The sequence below is a fragment of the Callorhinus ursinus genome, unplaced genomic scaffold (genome assembly GCF_003265705.2).
Source record: "Callorhinus ursinus isolate GAN/ISIS: 27379988/994484 unplaced genomic scaffold, GSC_fseal_2.0 scaffold9, whole genome shotgun sequence".
Lineage (NCBI taxonomy): Eukaryota > Metazoa > Chordata > Mammalia > Carnivora > Otariidae > Callorhinus > Callorhinus ursinus.
In genome coordinates, this window is record NW_027397071.1 from 43,968,926 (window position 1) to 43,985,016 (window position 16,091).

At 34.9% G+C, this 16,091-nt stretch overlaps 1 protein-coding gene across 3 annotated transcripts in view; it reads left to right on the plus strand.

Moving 5' to 3' along the window:
* Positions 1-16,091, plus strand: part of ANKRD13C (ankyrin repeat domain 13C) — an 89,166-nt gene that overhangs the window by 10,070 nt on the left and 63,005 nt on the right. For all 3 annotated transcript variants that reach the window (XM_073896530.1, XM_073896531.1, XM_025871839.2), the window contains exon 2: positions 9,366-9,407. In XM_073896530.1, the coding sequence (XP_073752631.1) occupies positions 9,366-9,407 (42 nt within the window). The remainder of the gene's footprint in view (positions 1-9,365; positions 9,408-16,091) is intronic.

Sequence of the window (16,091 nt, forward strand, 5' to 3'; positions counted from 1 at the left end):
GAAGAAAATAATGATGATTTGCATTTAAAATATTGAAATCAAAGCATGATATTTGGTATCCTTAATTATAATATGTATTTCTGATTATGTACTTACCTGTAAAATGAGAGGGATTGGATAGTTGAACACAAAATCATTTCTAGTTCATAAATCTTTTGAAAATGTGATTAATTTTGACTGGTTATAGTAATTTTAATTTGTTACTTCAGTAGGTACCGATGATTTTACCCTTTTTCCCCCCAATTTTATTTTTTTAGAAAGGGGAGGGGCAAAAAGAAGGAGAGAGAGAATCTGAAGCAGACTCCATGCTGAGCACAGAGCCTGACTTGGGGCTCGATCTCACAACTGTGAGATCATGACCTGAGCTGAAATCAAGAGTTAGACAGTTAACTGACTGAGCCACCCAGGCACCCCACCCTTCCATCTATGTATTCCTTGAGGGTTTAAGAAAACAGTAATAATCTGGGTGTATAAAGGCCTGCTTTCTTTACCTAGGTGCTCTGTCTAGACTTTGGTGGATTCTCCTTAATTTGTGTAATTTTTTGAAAAGTTACTACATTCACATCCTACAAAGTTATAAAAAGATATGAAACATACATTATAAAAATAGTTTCTTTCCTGGGGTGCCTGGGTGGCTCCGTTGGTTAAACTTCCAACTGTTGATCTCAGCTCAGGTCTTGATCTTAAGGTCCTGAGTTCTGGCCCCCCGTTGGGTTCCACGCTGGGTATGGACCCTACTTAAAAAAAAAAAAAAAAAAAAGATTCCCTCCCATTCATCTTTACCCACTCAGTTATCCTTCTTGACAGCAACTGGTGTTATCAGTTCCTTGTTTTCTTCTTGTCACCGTTGTCAGCATTCAGAATATGGTCCTTTTTTCTTTTCTCCTGGAAAATAGAGAAGTGAAGAAAGGTAACTATTACTACCTTTTCTACTTTAGAGAAAAAAATGGGTATTCACAAATTTATATGTTTGATTTTAAATATCTTTTTCTTTTTTTAAAAGATTTTATTTATTTATTTGACAGAGAGAGACACAGCGGGAGAGAGGGAACACAAGCAGGGGGAGTGGGAGAGGGAGAAGCAGGCTTCCCGCGGAGCAGGGAGCCCAATGTGGGGCTCAATCCCAGGACCCTGGGGCCATGACCTGAGCCAAAGGCAGAAGCTTAACGACTGAGCCACTCAGGTGCCCCAGATGTCTTTTTTTTTTTTTAAATGTCAGATTTATATCTCTAATCTAGACTTCTCCCTGAAGTTCGCAGATTCTGTAATCATCTCTGCTTGGGAATCTCAGATATTTCAAAATTTACTTGTTTAAAATGTTATTATTTTCTACCTTATCCCCTCCCATCTGTCCACCCAGTCATTTATTAAATCACATCATTAATTATCTGGTTGCTCAAGCCTCAGTCATTGGGGTCATTTTTCTCACCTCCTCCTCCTGGCATACATATCTAACAGGTTATTTTGAATCATCCTACTTTCCGTCTCCACTGATTGGGCTCCATCGCCACTTTGAGACCAATTTTTATTATCTTTTCTGTGGAATACTGCACCAACTCATATCTAATCTCTTAATGTCCCCTTCCATTCCATTCTCTATATGGTAACAAGGGTGATCTTGAAATGTAATTTGTATCATGTCATGTCCCTGTTCAAGATCCTTTAATGCCTCTCCACTTAAAAGTAAGTTCATATTTCTTTTTTTAAAAAAAATATTTATTTAACAGAGAGAGACAGCACAAGCAGGGGGAGCAGCAGGCAGAGGGAGAAGCTGGCTTCCTGCTGAGTAAGGAGCCTGATGCGGGGCTCCATCCCAGGACCCTGGGATCATGACCTGAGCTGAAGGCAGATGCTTTACCCACTGAGCCACCCAGGCATCCCTAAGTTCGTATTTCTTACCATAGTTATAGAGCACCGCATGATCTGGCCCCTGCCTGCTTCTCTGATATAATCTTGTACAAATCTCTTTTTTTTCTATGTTCTGGCCATACTTGTTTTCTTCCAGTTCCTTGAATCTGTTGGGTTATTTCTGGTCTCTGACTGTAATGCTTTTTTTCTCATTCTTTGAGTTCTTAGTTCCTACTCCTTTAAGAGCTCATTTTAAACATTATCTCATAGAGAGATTTTCCTGCCTGAAAAATCAGGAGGTTATGTCTTTCATTATTATTTTTGATCTTAACTTTTTGTTATCTTTCTGAACACCTATCACAATCTATTTTGTTTCATTTTGATTTTTTTTCTCTTTTGTGACTATAACCTCTGTGAGGACAAGAATTATTTCTAGCTTGTTAATGGTTGAATCTTTCATATCTAGCACTATGCCTAGAACATAGTAATGCTCAGTAAGTATTTATTAAGTGAGAGTGAATGGATTTTACCTCCAGGTAAAATTTTGGAAAGATAGCAGAACCTTTGAACTTCTCTTCGAATTTTACATTGAAACAAAACAGTGACTCTAGAATCAAGTAAACTAAATTATGAGAGATGTTAATAACAGTAATGTGTGATTATGTATAGCAATTATATTGACTGACAGGTGTTCTATCCTGGAAGCAATGCAGTATGACATGAAACCCTTACTGATTATAGCAGGGGTCTACAAACATAATTAAAGGGAAAGATAGTTACAGAGTTGTTGAATCACTATGTTATACACCTGAAACTAATGCAACGTTGTGTGTTAACTATACTTCAATTAAAAAAAATTTTTTTAAAAAGGGCAAGATAGTAAATATAGGCTTGCAGGTTGTACCATCTGTTGCATGAAAGTTGCCATCAACAATTGATAAACAATCAACACGTGGTTATGTTCTAGTAAAATTTTATTTATGTCATGTCTCTGAATTAGAGGATGAGAATGTGTCTAATATGGGAAGCAGTTGGGTGCCTGGGTGGTTCAGTTGGTTGAGTGTCAGACTCTTGGTTTCAGCTTGGGTCGTGATCTTGGGGTGGTGGAATTGAGCCCCGCATCAGGCTCTGCGTTGGGCGTGGAGCCTACTTGGGATTCTCTCTCTCCCTCTGCCTCTCCCTGCCCCTCTCACCCTCTCTCTTTCTGAAAGACATATATGGGAAACAGATGGCAGGAGCAAGTTTGTGCCCTACAGCAAGCCAGCTCCTTCCTTTTGCCTTCATTTACTGCTATCCTTAGGATTATAGCAGTAGCTGAATGAATGAATGAATGAATGAATAAATAAATAAATAAATAAATAAATAAATAAAGCTATTTCTAATACCTTATTGAATAGAAAAGTTCATACCAAAGAAGCAAGTGGGCAAGAAAGCCTGTTTTAATTCACAGCTGGACTAACCTGGGTGATGATTTTTTTTAAGTTTATTTTTTAGTGATCTCTACACCCAATGTGGGGCTTGAACTCACAACCCCGAGATCAAGAGTCATATGCTCTTCTGACTGAGCCAGCCAGGTGCCCCTACCTGGGTAATGATTATTAAGGCAAAATAAGATATCCAGTACAAAGGCTTTTATAAGGAAGAAATTATTAGGAACATGAATAAATATTTGCTGCAATTTTAGCAACTTTACTTATCCCCCACTTACCTTCTATTTATTTATTTTAAACAGCTTTATTGTGATATAATTCACATATCAAAAAACATTTGATCCATTTAAACTGTACAGTTAAATGGCTTTTGGTATATTCAAAGTTGTGTAGTCATCACCACAATTAAAAAGAAATCCTGTACCCTTTAGCTTTCACTTCCAGCCCCACTCCCCATTTCCCTCAGCCCTAGATAGCCACTAGTCTACTTTCTCTAGACATTCCATGTAAGTGGAATCAAACAGTATGTGGTCTTTATGACTGGCTTCTTTCACTTAGCACATTGTTTTCAAGGTTCATCCATGTTGTGACATATATCAGAATTTCGTTCCTTTCTATTGCCGAATAATATTCCATTGTACAGATGTACCTCATTTTATTTGTATAGTCATCAATTAATGGACGTTTGAGTTGTTTCTACTTTTTGGCTATTATGAATAATGCTGCTGTGAACATTGGTATGTAAGTTTTTGTGTGGACATGTTTTCATTTTGTTGGGTATATACCTTTTGCTGGGTCATGTGGTAACTCTATTTACCATTTTGAGGAACTGCCACACTGTTTTCCAAAGTGGCTACAGTATTTTACTTTGTATGAGGATTTATTTCGGTTTCTCTTCCTTGCCAACACTTGTGTTTTTTTGTTTTTTTGTTTTGTTTTGTTTTGTTTTGTTTTAGACATCCTAGTGAGTATGAAGTGGTATCTCATTGTGGTTTTGACTTGTATTTCCTAATGGCTAATGATTTTGAGCATCTTTTCATGTACTTACTGGCCATTTGTATATCTTCTTTAGAGAAAAAGCTATTCAAATCCTTTCCTATTTTTAAATTGGGATTTTAAAAAAAGTATTTTGTTGTAAGAGTTCTTTATATATTCTGGATATTATCAAGCATATAATCTGTAAAATAGTTTCCCCTCTGAGTTATCTTTTCACTTTCCTGATGTCATTCTTTGCAGCACATTTTAATTTTGATGAAGGCCAGTTTAGTTTTGCTTTTATGCTTTTGTGCTGTGCTTTTGGTGTATCTGAGAAATTACTACCTAATCCAAGGTCACAAAGATTTCCTCTTTTTTGTCCAAAGAGTCTTATAGTTTTAATTCATATATTTAGGTCCATGATTTATTTTGAATTAATTTTTATGTGTAATGTGATTGATCCGTTGATATATAGGTCTGTCTTTACACAGGTACATACTGTGTTGATTACTGTGGTTTTGTAGTAAGTTTTGAAATGGGATGTGTAAATCTTCCAGCTTTGATGTTCTTTTTCAAGATTGTTTTAGATAGTCTTAAGTACTTTGAATTTTTATATGACTTTTAGGCTCAGCTTGTCAGTTTCTTCAAAAAAGCTAGTTGGGATTTTGATGGAGATCATTTTGAAATTATAGACCATTATGTCAACTTACCAATATTTAATCCTTGAACTCAGGATGTCCTTCCATTTATTCAGATATTATTTAATTTCTTTCAACAACGTTTTGTAGTTTTAGGAGTATGTCTTGCACCATTTTCCTTTTCTTTGATTCCCATGCAGCAGCTATCTCTCAACTATTTGATTCTCTTTGTTTTATCTAGAATATTAGAATAGAGTCTCACAGGAAAAAGCTTAAATATCAGCTTGTTCTTTTAGCTTCAGAGTTTAGAAGGGCCTTCTGATGTTCATTTTTTGAATGAATTGAGAGGAGTGGCGGCAGTCTGATTGTCCTTTCCCATACTAGATTTGAATAAATCTTCATTTCAGGATGGATGAGCAGCAAAAAAAGTCATTTGATAGTCTTTGAAAAATATTCATTATAAAAGAAGTGTCATTATAAATATCCTGAAGATACTGTTAAATAAAGTCTTGACAGTATAGAAAATTGAATGAAACATGTAAAAAATTGATTTGAGAAAAAGGCTAAAGGAAGAGGAGAAAAATTTGAAGAATGAGGGATAAGCTATAGTTCCAGCAGCAAAAGACAGTCTTCCCTACCAGTTCTAGTAAAAAAGAAGGAAAGAAAGAAAGAAAAGAAAAAAAATTGCAGAAAAGAACTTGACCCAGGTGGGAATTGTGCCCTTTCCTGAAAGAGTTTTCTAGTTGAGTATCAGACTGGTGAGGTTTGAGTCATGTGCTCTCCCTGGTTCATGTACTTAACATATGAGGTTTGTTATTGAGAGAAAGGAGTAGGGAAAAAGATTCCAAAAATAGTAACTGTGACGTCTGCTAAAAGAGAAGAAAAGGACTTTTATGAGACACATCTAAAGGAGATTGGGAAAAATTGAAAATTTGTTGTTGAGTTAATGATAAAAAAATATGAATGGCAAGATTCATTACTGATAAAATTGAACTTCAGGTAAGAATGATTTAAAAGCACTAAGAGAGTAATTATATTTCGATACAAGTTATGATCAATAGTGCTCATAAAATTATCTTTATGCAGTAACAGTACCAAAGAAGAGAAGGCACAGAATTACAGATATGGAGAAAAGTTAAAAAGAACGAAGTAGAATTTCTGCCTGTAGTAATGATAGACTAGATTATTAGGACTAGTCTTCTTTAGAAGCAAATAAGAATAAAATATTCAACTTTAAGGGCATTGTAGATTTAATGAGGTAGGAAGGAATTACTGGGCCAAGATCTGGCAGAAGATGGAAATCCAAAAATTTGAGCCTCGCATTTTAAGTTATTTTGCCCCAGTAGCTTTTGCAAAGCCAAAAGAAGTAGTGGAGAGGCTGAGCAGCACTTTTGACAGCCTCAGTGAGCTAAGAGGACAAAAGATGGAGGTCAGGGCCTACCAAGTGTGGGATATCTCTTAAACACTCTGCTGTTTGGGCTGGTAACTTAAAGAGCTACACCTTAGGAATAAGAGTGAACAAAAAGTAAATCAGCTCTGATGGAGGCTGGAGTACAGCTTTGAGTCATTTGTGAGGGTCAGAAAAAATTGTCAGTCCCTGGATTAATGAAGTATAGTACCCCCAGCCATATGTCAAAAGCAAATGAAAGTACCTGGAGGATTTGTTTCTTAGGCTTCAAAATTTTTATATAGAGAGCTCATTAAATACTATATCCAGTATATAATTAAAGATGACCAGCACTCTAAGGAAACTGAACAACATGAGTGAGAACCAGGGGTGGAAAAAAAAAAAAAATCAGAGCTTCATTTATTGTAGTTACTATTAGAGGCTTTAAATAACAATGTTTATTTTGTTCTTGGGGGATAAGAGAAAAGTTTGAATATTTTAGTGGAGAACTGGAAATAATAAAAATTGAAATCATGTATTTGAAAATGAACCAAATAGAAATTCTCAAATGGAAAAATATAATAGTTGAAATTCAAAACTAAATAAATAGGTTTACTAACAGGTTTAGACCCTGAAGAAGACAGAATTCATGATCTTGGAAATAGGTTAGAAGAATATATCTATAATGAAAATGGAAAGGGAAAGAAATTAAAAAAAAATAGCAAGGGTGACAAGTTCTACTTTAATTGAACCCCAGGAGAGAAGAGAGGAAATGGAGCTAAGACAATATTTGGAAAGATACTTGCTGAGAGTTTTACAAAATTGTTGAAAGAACTGATTCGGAGATTCAAGAAGTCCAACCCAAGCAGAATAAAAAAAGGAATCCACGTTGGAGTGAAATGGCTGATAATTTAAACAAAACAAAACAAATGTAGCCAGACATGTCACATTACTTTCAAAGGAGGAGTAGAAAGTCCTATGGCTGGCTTCTCAGCAAAAAAAGGAGATCATAAGACCACATAGAGACATAGAGTGCACGGGAAAAATAATAGCCAATCAATAATTATATTGATAAAATATATCAGTATTAGTAATATCAATAATTATATTGATAAAAAATACTCATTCTTCAAGATTGAAGTCGAATACACATTTACACACAAAAACCTGAGGGAATTCACTTAAACCTTCACAAAAGGTAATCTTGAAGGATTTGTTTTGGGTAGAAGAAAAATGATTCTGATGGAAGATTAGAAATGAAGGAAGGAATGAAGAGCAACAAAAATGGTTAAGTAAATATTTCTAAATGAATATTGACTCTATAAGATAAAAATATAAACTTGTAGGACTAGATAGCAGCATAAAAGAAGATACCTAGCTCCCTAAAGAGTCTGAAATATTTGGAGAATTGAAGTTTGACTTTTTGGAAAATAGTTTATACCAATAACTTGGCAACTAGTGAAGTTTACTTCAGTCGTAATGTGAGCAAAACCTCTTTTCTGGGGACATGCTTCAATGTATGATTATTAACAAAGTTTGCATATCTCAACTAGAATTCGTTATGAGGTATGAAAACTGGGGAGTATATGGCCTAGTCGCTAAGGGAAATCTTATTTTGGAAAAACATAATTATGAATTATGTCCCCAAATCTGTCTTCTTCTTCTTGTTGTTCCTAATAGTTAAGACAGAAAAATTTATTGTAGTCCAGGTTTTTTGTTTTGTAAAATTACTTACAGAGAAAATTTAAGTTTAATGAATTTATTAAGCTTCTAAATTTTGCACAAAATACTATCTTGCTGTATTTACAGCCAGCAATTCATATTCCATTGAGCTTTTATCAAGCAAAAGATTTTGTGGTTAAAACAAATGGTTAACAGAAGATACCTAGCTCCCTAAAGAGTCTGAAATATTTGGAGAATTGAAGTTTGGCAGTTAACCATTTTGGCAGTTTTGTCAAGTTAAGAGATTGGGGTTGATCATACATAAGGTTTTTTAAAAAAGTAGTCAAATCTTTTCTCTGTGACTCTCATGAATAAATAAATAAAAAAACATTTAAAAAAATCTTGTTTTATCCTGTATATGATTTTTTGATAAGTGTGCAGCTCATTTTATTGGCAAAAATTGTTTATGTGGTGCCTTCTGTAAAAATGCTAATATCTGAAAATTAGTATACATAAATTTATTCAGTAACTTTTTAAAAATTATAGGTTTGCTTTCTTTTATAATTGATGTTTTTAGGCTACTAGTGTGGCTTAGGGTATCATTTTGAAATTAAATTAATCATTATATAACTTCAATTAATAGGATATAGTCCAAACTTCATAGCATAGCCTATAATCATCATTAATTTATCTTTTGCTCATCTTGCCAATTTCATTATTTACTATTCTGTTTACCCCCACTAGTCATAAACATTTGTTTGTTTCCTAAATATAAACTGTTCTTGCATTTTAATGTAATTTGGGGGAATTGTTTTTAACATAGAATACTAGTCAGTGTTGCTTTGTTTGCCTATAAATTTCTAACCCTTTCTTCAAGACTCATTTCAATCTGATCCCTCTTCATTAGTTAATTCTGTTTGCACAGGCAAAATTAGGAGCTCTGTTTTGTGTTCCATTATCATGTTATACTCTCTTTTATTCTAATAAATAACAATAGCAATTCTTTATTTATATCAGTCTCTAACAGAAGACTTCTGAACAACTTGAGGACTGGGATTGGGTGTTTTTGATATCTGTCCCCAAAGATGAGTATATAATAGGTATTTGAATTGTTTGCTGAATGAACAAAGAATGATATGATAAAGAAATTAGTAGCAAAGGAGTCTGTGAAATTAATTGGAAGAAGGTATCTTGAAAGCAAACTGGTATCCTTTATTTGGTGGGCGTTGAAGGGTGGGGAGTAGAAGTGTTTAGAAACCATGGCATCCTCTGACTTTGAATTTGCCATATTAGCAAGATCATTTTGCAGTCACATTATTTTTGCTTAAAATCTGTCAGTGAAATTTCTGAAGGAAATAAAACCACTTTTAAATAAAATTTCCTATGTTTTTATACTAATTTATTTATTTATTTTTTTAATTTTAGGAAACACTCCTTTACATCTTGCTGTGATGTTAGGAAATAAAGGTTAGTAAATATTTCGTTTCTTGTGTTTAACTTCACTTATGTAATTTCAAATTTAGTTAAAAATTTTTAAAATGAATATTGTTTTTTGAGTTTTTCAAAATTTACATGATTATTTTATTTGCTAATTGAGTTAGGATTCAGTATATTAAAAATAATGTTTTCTTGGGCGCCTGGATGGCTCAGACAGTTGGGCATCTGCCTTTGGCTCAGGTCGTGATCCCGGGTCCTGGGATCCAGCCCCACATTGGGCTCCCTGCTGAGTGGGGAGCCTGCTTCTCCCTCTGCCTCTGCCTGCCGCTCCCTGTGCTTGTGCTCTCTCTCTCTCTCAAAAAAAAAAAATCTTTAAAAATAATATTTTCTCATTTTCCATAGTTCATCTTAAGACTTAAGGGAAATCCTATACTAATTTTATGCTTTTTTTTTTTTTTAAGCATCTTGTCTTAGCTTGGACTGCTTTTTTTTTTTTTTAAAGAATTTTATTTATTCATTTGAGACACAGAGATAGAGAGAGAGAGAGAAGAGAAAGCATGAGCAGGGAGAGAGGCAGAGGGAGAGGGAGAAGTAGGCTCCCCGCCAAGCCAGGAGCCCGATGCGGGGCTCGATCCCAGGACCCTGGGATCACGACCTGAGCTGAAGGCAGACGCTCAACCATCTGAGCTACCCAGGCGCCCCTACTTTTATGCTTTTTGAAACTGTTTATTATTTTGTTATTTTATCAAGTAAGTATTTATAAACTTGTTAATTATTATAATCCTTTAATATTCAAAGAGTTTATAAGATTCTTTAATAGGGATTGTTTTGTATATCTAAACTCAGAAGGCTAACCTTTTGTGTATTAGATGATTGTGAGAACTTGTTTATTCTTTAATTAAAAAACCATCATAGGTGATTTAAAAGATTTACTTTTTTTCAATAATTTTTTATTGTTATGTTAATCACCATACATTACATCATTAGTTCTTGATGTAGTGTTCCATGATTCATTGTTTGTGCATAACACCCAGTGCTCCACGCGGAACGTGCCCTCTTTAATACCCATCACCAGGCTAACCCATCCCCCCACCCCCCTCCCCTCTAGAACCCTCAGTTTGTTTTTCAGAGTCCATCATCTCTCATGGTTCATCTCCCCCTCCGACTTACTCCCCTTCATTAAAAGATTTACTTTTTAAAAAATGATTTTATTTATTTATTTGAGAGAGAGAGAGAGTGCGCGCATGTGCACGAGCATGAGCAGGGGGAGGGGCGGAGGCAAAGGGAGAGGGAGAAGCAAACCCACTGAGCAGGGAGCCCGGATGCGGGCCTGATCCCAGGACCCTGAGATGGTTAATTGTCTGAGCCACCCAGGTGCCCCTAAGAGATTTACTTTTTAAGGCTATTGATAGAAGTAAAAAAATCTTCCCACTAATCCTGGAAAGTGAGGATTTCAGATAGAGAATTGGCAACATTTTGATGCTGGATTTTAAAATTTTAGATGTGTTTAATAAAAATCTTTTAAAAACATACAGTCTTAAATTTTTAAACAGGGTAATGAATTTTTGTTAACACTTTTCTTTCTGGTGATCTAGAAGTAATATTCTGGAACATCTGTTATTGATACATAGTATAATACAGTTGGTATAAACATTTGATCTGAATATATGCAGATCCTGGGGGTGTTACCAGAACTTGCTTTGTTGAGAAACAAAATTCTTTTGTTAGTTTGGTTTTTAGTTTATACGCTTAAGCATATGATCTGCAGACTAATTTAATTTTGATTTTAATTTTGTATAAATTGGTGGCTTAAATATTTTTTAGTTCTTTTTTTTATTTAGTTATGCTTTTTTTTTAATACTTTCTTGCAAGGAATACTCACTTGAGTAACTTCTTTTTTTTTTGATGTTGAAATTTTTTCTTTTTTTTAAATTTTATTATGTTATGTTAATCACCATACATTACATCAGTAGTTTTTTTTTTAAAGTTTTTTTTTTAAGATTTTATTTATTTATTTATTTTAGATTTTTTATTTATTTGAGAGGGAGAGAATGAGAGATAGAGAGCACGAGAGGGAAGAGGGTCAGAGGGAGAAGCAAACTCCCCGCTGAGCAGGGAGCCCGATGTGGGACTCGATCCCGGGACTCCAGGACCATGACCTGAGCCGAAGGCAGTCGCTTAACCAACTGAGCCACCCAGGCGCCCCACATCAGTAGTTTTTGATGTAGAGTTCCATGATTCATTGTTTGCATATAACACCCAGTGCTCCATTCAATACGTGCCCTCTTTAATACCCACCACCAGGCTAACCCATCCCCCCCACCCCCCTCCCCTCTAGAACCCTCAGTTTGTTTCTCAGAGTCCATAGTCTCTCATGGTTCATCTCCCCCTCCAATTTCCCCCCCTTCATTTTACCCTTCCTACTATCTTCTTTTTTTTTAAAAATGTAATGTATTATTTGTTTCAGAGGTATTGGTCTGTGATTCAACAGTCTTACACAATTCACAATGCTCACCATAGCACATACCCTCCCCAATGTCCATCACCCAGCCACCCCATCCCTCCCACCCCCCACCACTCCAGCATCCCTCAGTTTGTTTCCTGAGATTAAGAATTCGTCATATCAGTGAGTAATTTCTAAGTAAAGAGAGATTTATTAAGAGGCTACATATTATAGAAACTCAAGAAATGAGTACTAGCTATATCTCAGGAAGAGAAATAACCAAGACTATATGAGTAATCAGCCATTCTCCCCCACCTCCCCCACTGCTGTCTCTTTCTGCCTACCTGCTTACCTACATCTGTCTATCTCTTATGGCGTGTCTGCTGTTCTTTATATATATCATAAATTACATCTATTATATATAACAGTAAGAGGAAGACAAAGCAAATGTGACAAAATGTTAACAACTATTGAACCTCGGTATAGAGTATTTGAATGTTCATTGTGATCATCTTTCTGTTTTTCTGTATATTTGAAATTTTTTATAATACAGTATTGAAAGAAAAACAAATGGTACTGTTATGCTTTATCATAGATTTACATTAGCCTGTCTAGATTATGTTTCACAGAACATAAGTTTTATGGCATACTGATAAATGTTGAGAGGAAAATAGTATTTCCAGGTCAAATCAATTTGGAAAATAGTGGGTTAATAAGTATTAAGCAGTTTTTTTATTGTGGACTTTCTTAGAACTTTAATATGGTAATATGCATTGTGAACTTCTAAGTTGGGGCAGGTGTTGGATATAGTTGTTGTTCCCCATAGTTATTTGATTTGCTTTTTTCCACATCTATCTTGAGAGACTAGAGTTCTGTGGAATGTATTTTTGGGAAACAGTTGGTTAGATGATTCAGGATCTGCAAATAATATCAATATTCGATTTTTCTGAGTCCTTTCCATGTAGAATAGGTACAACAGTTAATGTACTGATCCATTTACTTTTTTTTAGCTACATACTCTTTTTTGCTTTTTTCTTTATGGCCTTTTCATATTTTTGAGATTTGGTTACACAGGAGCAATATTGAAATGTGTAGTGGAAGATAAAACGTCCATTTTATTAATCCTGTAAATTAATTTTGCATTCTTCTGTCTTGCATTTTCCACTCTTCTGTCTATGGCACTCCATCCTCCTTTATCTTCTTCCTTAGATAAATATACCTTTATTGATTTCATTTTTGAAGGAAAACTTGCTATTTGTATACTTGTTTGTAAACACAGTAAAAATACCCAGGGAGCTCAAATAATACTTGTTGATTGACTTAAAAAGGGATATCCTAGGACTTTTACACTATTATTTACTTTTCTCATTCATCTTAATAACCTTATTTTTTCACCATTAAAGTCTGATTTTTTCCTGAATTTCTGGGTGTGTTGAGCATGTTGGCCTTCTAGACTGGGAACTTACTGAATTATGGATTTGAGTTGAAATGGAAAGAACATTATACTTTAAGAAGAATTCAGGAATCTTTAGAAGATGAAATAGAAAAGTAATCTTTACTTCTTATCCTTTTGGTTGGATATCAGAGAAAGATTCATCAAACCAGTTGCTGCACCTTTTAATTCATTCTTCTGGATCTGCAGTTTCTGTATAATTTTTTCCCTGAAACACCTCTAGAGTTAGTATGATTTCTTACTCTCATGAGTCTCTCCCCGGATGTTCTTTTGTCTTTGCACTGTCCTAATTATCCTGTTCTCTCTCTATTTTATTATATTTATAGCTCTTGCTTATTTGTATGTGGTTTCTGTTCCTCATAATTTCATTTTATCCAGACTCCTCAAGTCCTAACTTCTTTGTGGCACATTTATGCATTTTTTTTAAGCCTTAGTGCCTGGTTGTTAACTACCTTGTTTTTTTATTACTCATTGTTAAAATTACTAGGAGAGGCACTTGATTGATCCTGCTTTTTTTTTTTTTAATGTATCAGAATATGTCATAGGTGACTGGCATATTTATGATTATCCAACTTTTTTTAGTTGCTTATTTCTGTATCAGTTGAATGGTGACAGGTGAGTGAAGGGCAGCCATTCAGCAGGGTTTATGGCATATCAGAAAACATAACTGACATGTCTAGCATATATATACGTATATGTACATATATATGTATGTATTATACTAATATTATCCCTTAGTTTACACAACTGGGATATTGCTTTAAATTGTTGTCCATCTTGCTTTTTAATAATTTTAAGTTAAAAATTTTAAATGATTTTAGGCTATTACTATATACTTATTGAAACAATTGAAATAATACAGTACAAAGACATAAAAAAGTATCATCTCTTCTACTTTTTTTTCCTGATGTAATTAACATTAATAGCCTAGTGGGTATCCTTGCACCCCTTTCTCTTTATTTATATAACCCAGGGGCTTAGTTTGTTTTTACTGAAGTTGAATCACCATACATAGTACTTTGCTATATTTTTCTTTTCACTCAGAAGTTTATCATGAAATAGTTCCATAAGTCTGTAGATATCTATCCATGTTTATGTTCCCCTAACTTCTTTATACCTATAAACATACACACTTGCATAAAACCCCATGATGGTAGGTTTCTTGGAGAATCCATTTTATTTATTTAAAAAAATTCTTTTTAGCTGGGCTGTCATCCTCTTTCCTTGTTGATCTCCTTCTTTCTTTTTTTTTTTAAGTTTTTATTTAAATTCCAGTTAGTTAACATACAGAGTAATATTAGTTTTAGTTGTAGAATTTGTTTATTTATTTATTTACTAAGATTTTATTTATTTATTTGACAGAGAGAGACAGCGAGAGAGGGAACATAAGCAGGGGGAGTGGGAGAGGGAGAAGCAGGCTTCCCGCAGAGCAGGGCGCCCGTTGCAGGGCTCAATCCCAGGACCCTGGGACCATGACCTGAGCCGAAGGCAGACGCTCAATGACTGAGCCACCCAGGTGCCCCAGTTGTAGGATTTAGTGATTGATCACTTACATACAACACCTTGTACTCATTACAAGTGCCCTCCTTAATACCCACCACCCATTTAAACCATCCCACTGCCCACCTCCCTTCCAATAACCCTCAGGTTGTTCTCTATAGTAGAGTCTCTTATCTGCTTTGCCTCACCCCGCCAACCCCCCATGTTTATCTCTTTTCCTTCTGAAATTCCACCTGAGTAAAATCATATGGTACTTGTCTTTCTCTGACTTATTTCTCTGAGCATACTCTCTAGCTCCATCCATGTCATTGCAAAATGGCAAGATTTCATTCTTTTTGATGGCTGAGTAATATTCCGTTGTACATCTTTATCCATTCATCAGCCAGTGGGCATTTGGGCTCTTTATAATTTGGCTATTGTTGGTAATGCTGCTATAAACATCAGGGTGCATGTACTCCTTTGAATCAGTATTTTTGTATCCTTGGGTAAATACCTAGTAGTTTAATTGCTGGGTCATAGGGTAGTTCTATTTTTTAAATTTTTGAGGAACCTCCATACTGTTTTCCAGAGTGGCTGTACCAGTTTGTATTCCCACCAACAGTGTAAGAGGGTTCCCTTTTCTCCACATCCTCGCCAATACCTTTTGTTTCTTGTTAATTTTAGCCATTCTGACAGGTGTGAAGTGATATGTCATTGTAGTTTTGATTTGTATCTCCCTGATGATGAGTGATGTTGAGCATCTTTTCATGTGTCTGTTGGCCATCTGGATGTCTTCTTTGGAAAAATGTCTATTCACATCTTCTGCCCATTTTTTTACTGGATTATTTATTTTTTGGCTGTTGAATTTCATACATTCTTTATATATATTGGATACCAACCCTTTATCAGATATGTCATTTGCAAATATCTTCTCCCATTCTGTAGGTTGCCTTTGAATTTTGTTGATTGTTTCCTTTGCTGTATAAAGGTTTTTATTTTGATGAAGTCCCAATAGTTCATGCTTTGCCTCAGGAGACATTATCTAGAAAGAAGTTGCCAGCTGATGTCAAGGAGGTTGCTGCCTGTGTTCTCCTCTAGGATTTTGATGGTTTCAGGTCTCACATTTAGGTCTTTCATCCATTTTGAATTTATTTTTTATTTTTGTATATGGTGTAAGAAGGTGGTCCAGTCTCATTCTTCTGCATGTTGCTGTCCAGTTTTCCCAACACCATTTGTTAAATGTCTTTTTTTTCATTGGATATTCTTTCCTGCTTTGTTGAAGATTAGTTGACCATAAAGTTGTGGGTCCATTTCTGGGTTTTGTATTCTGTTCCATTGA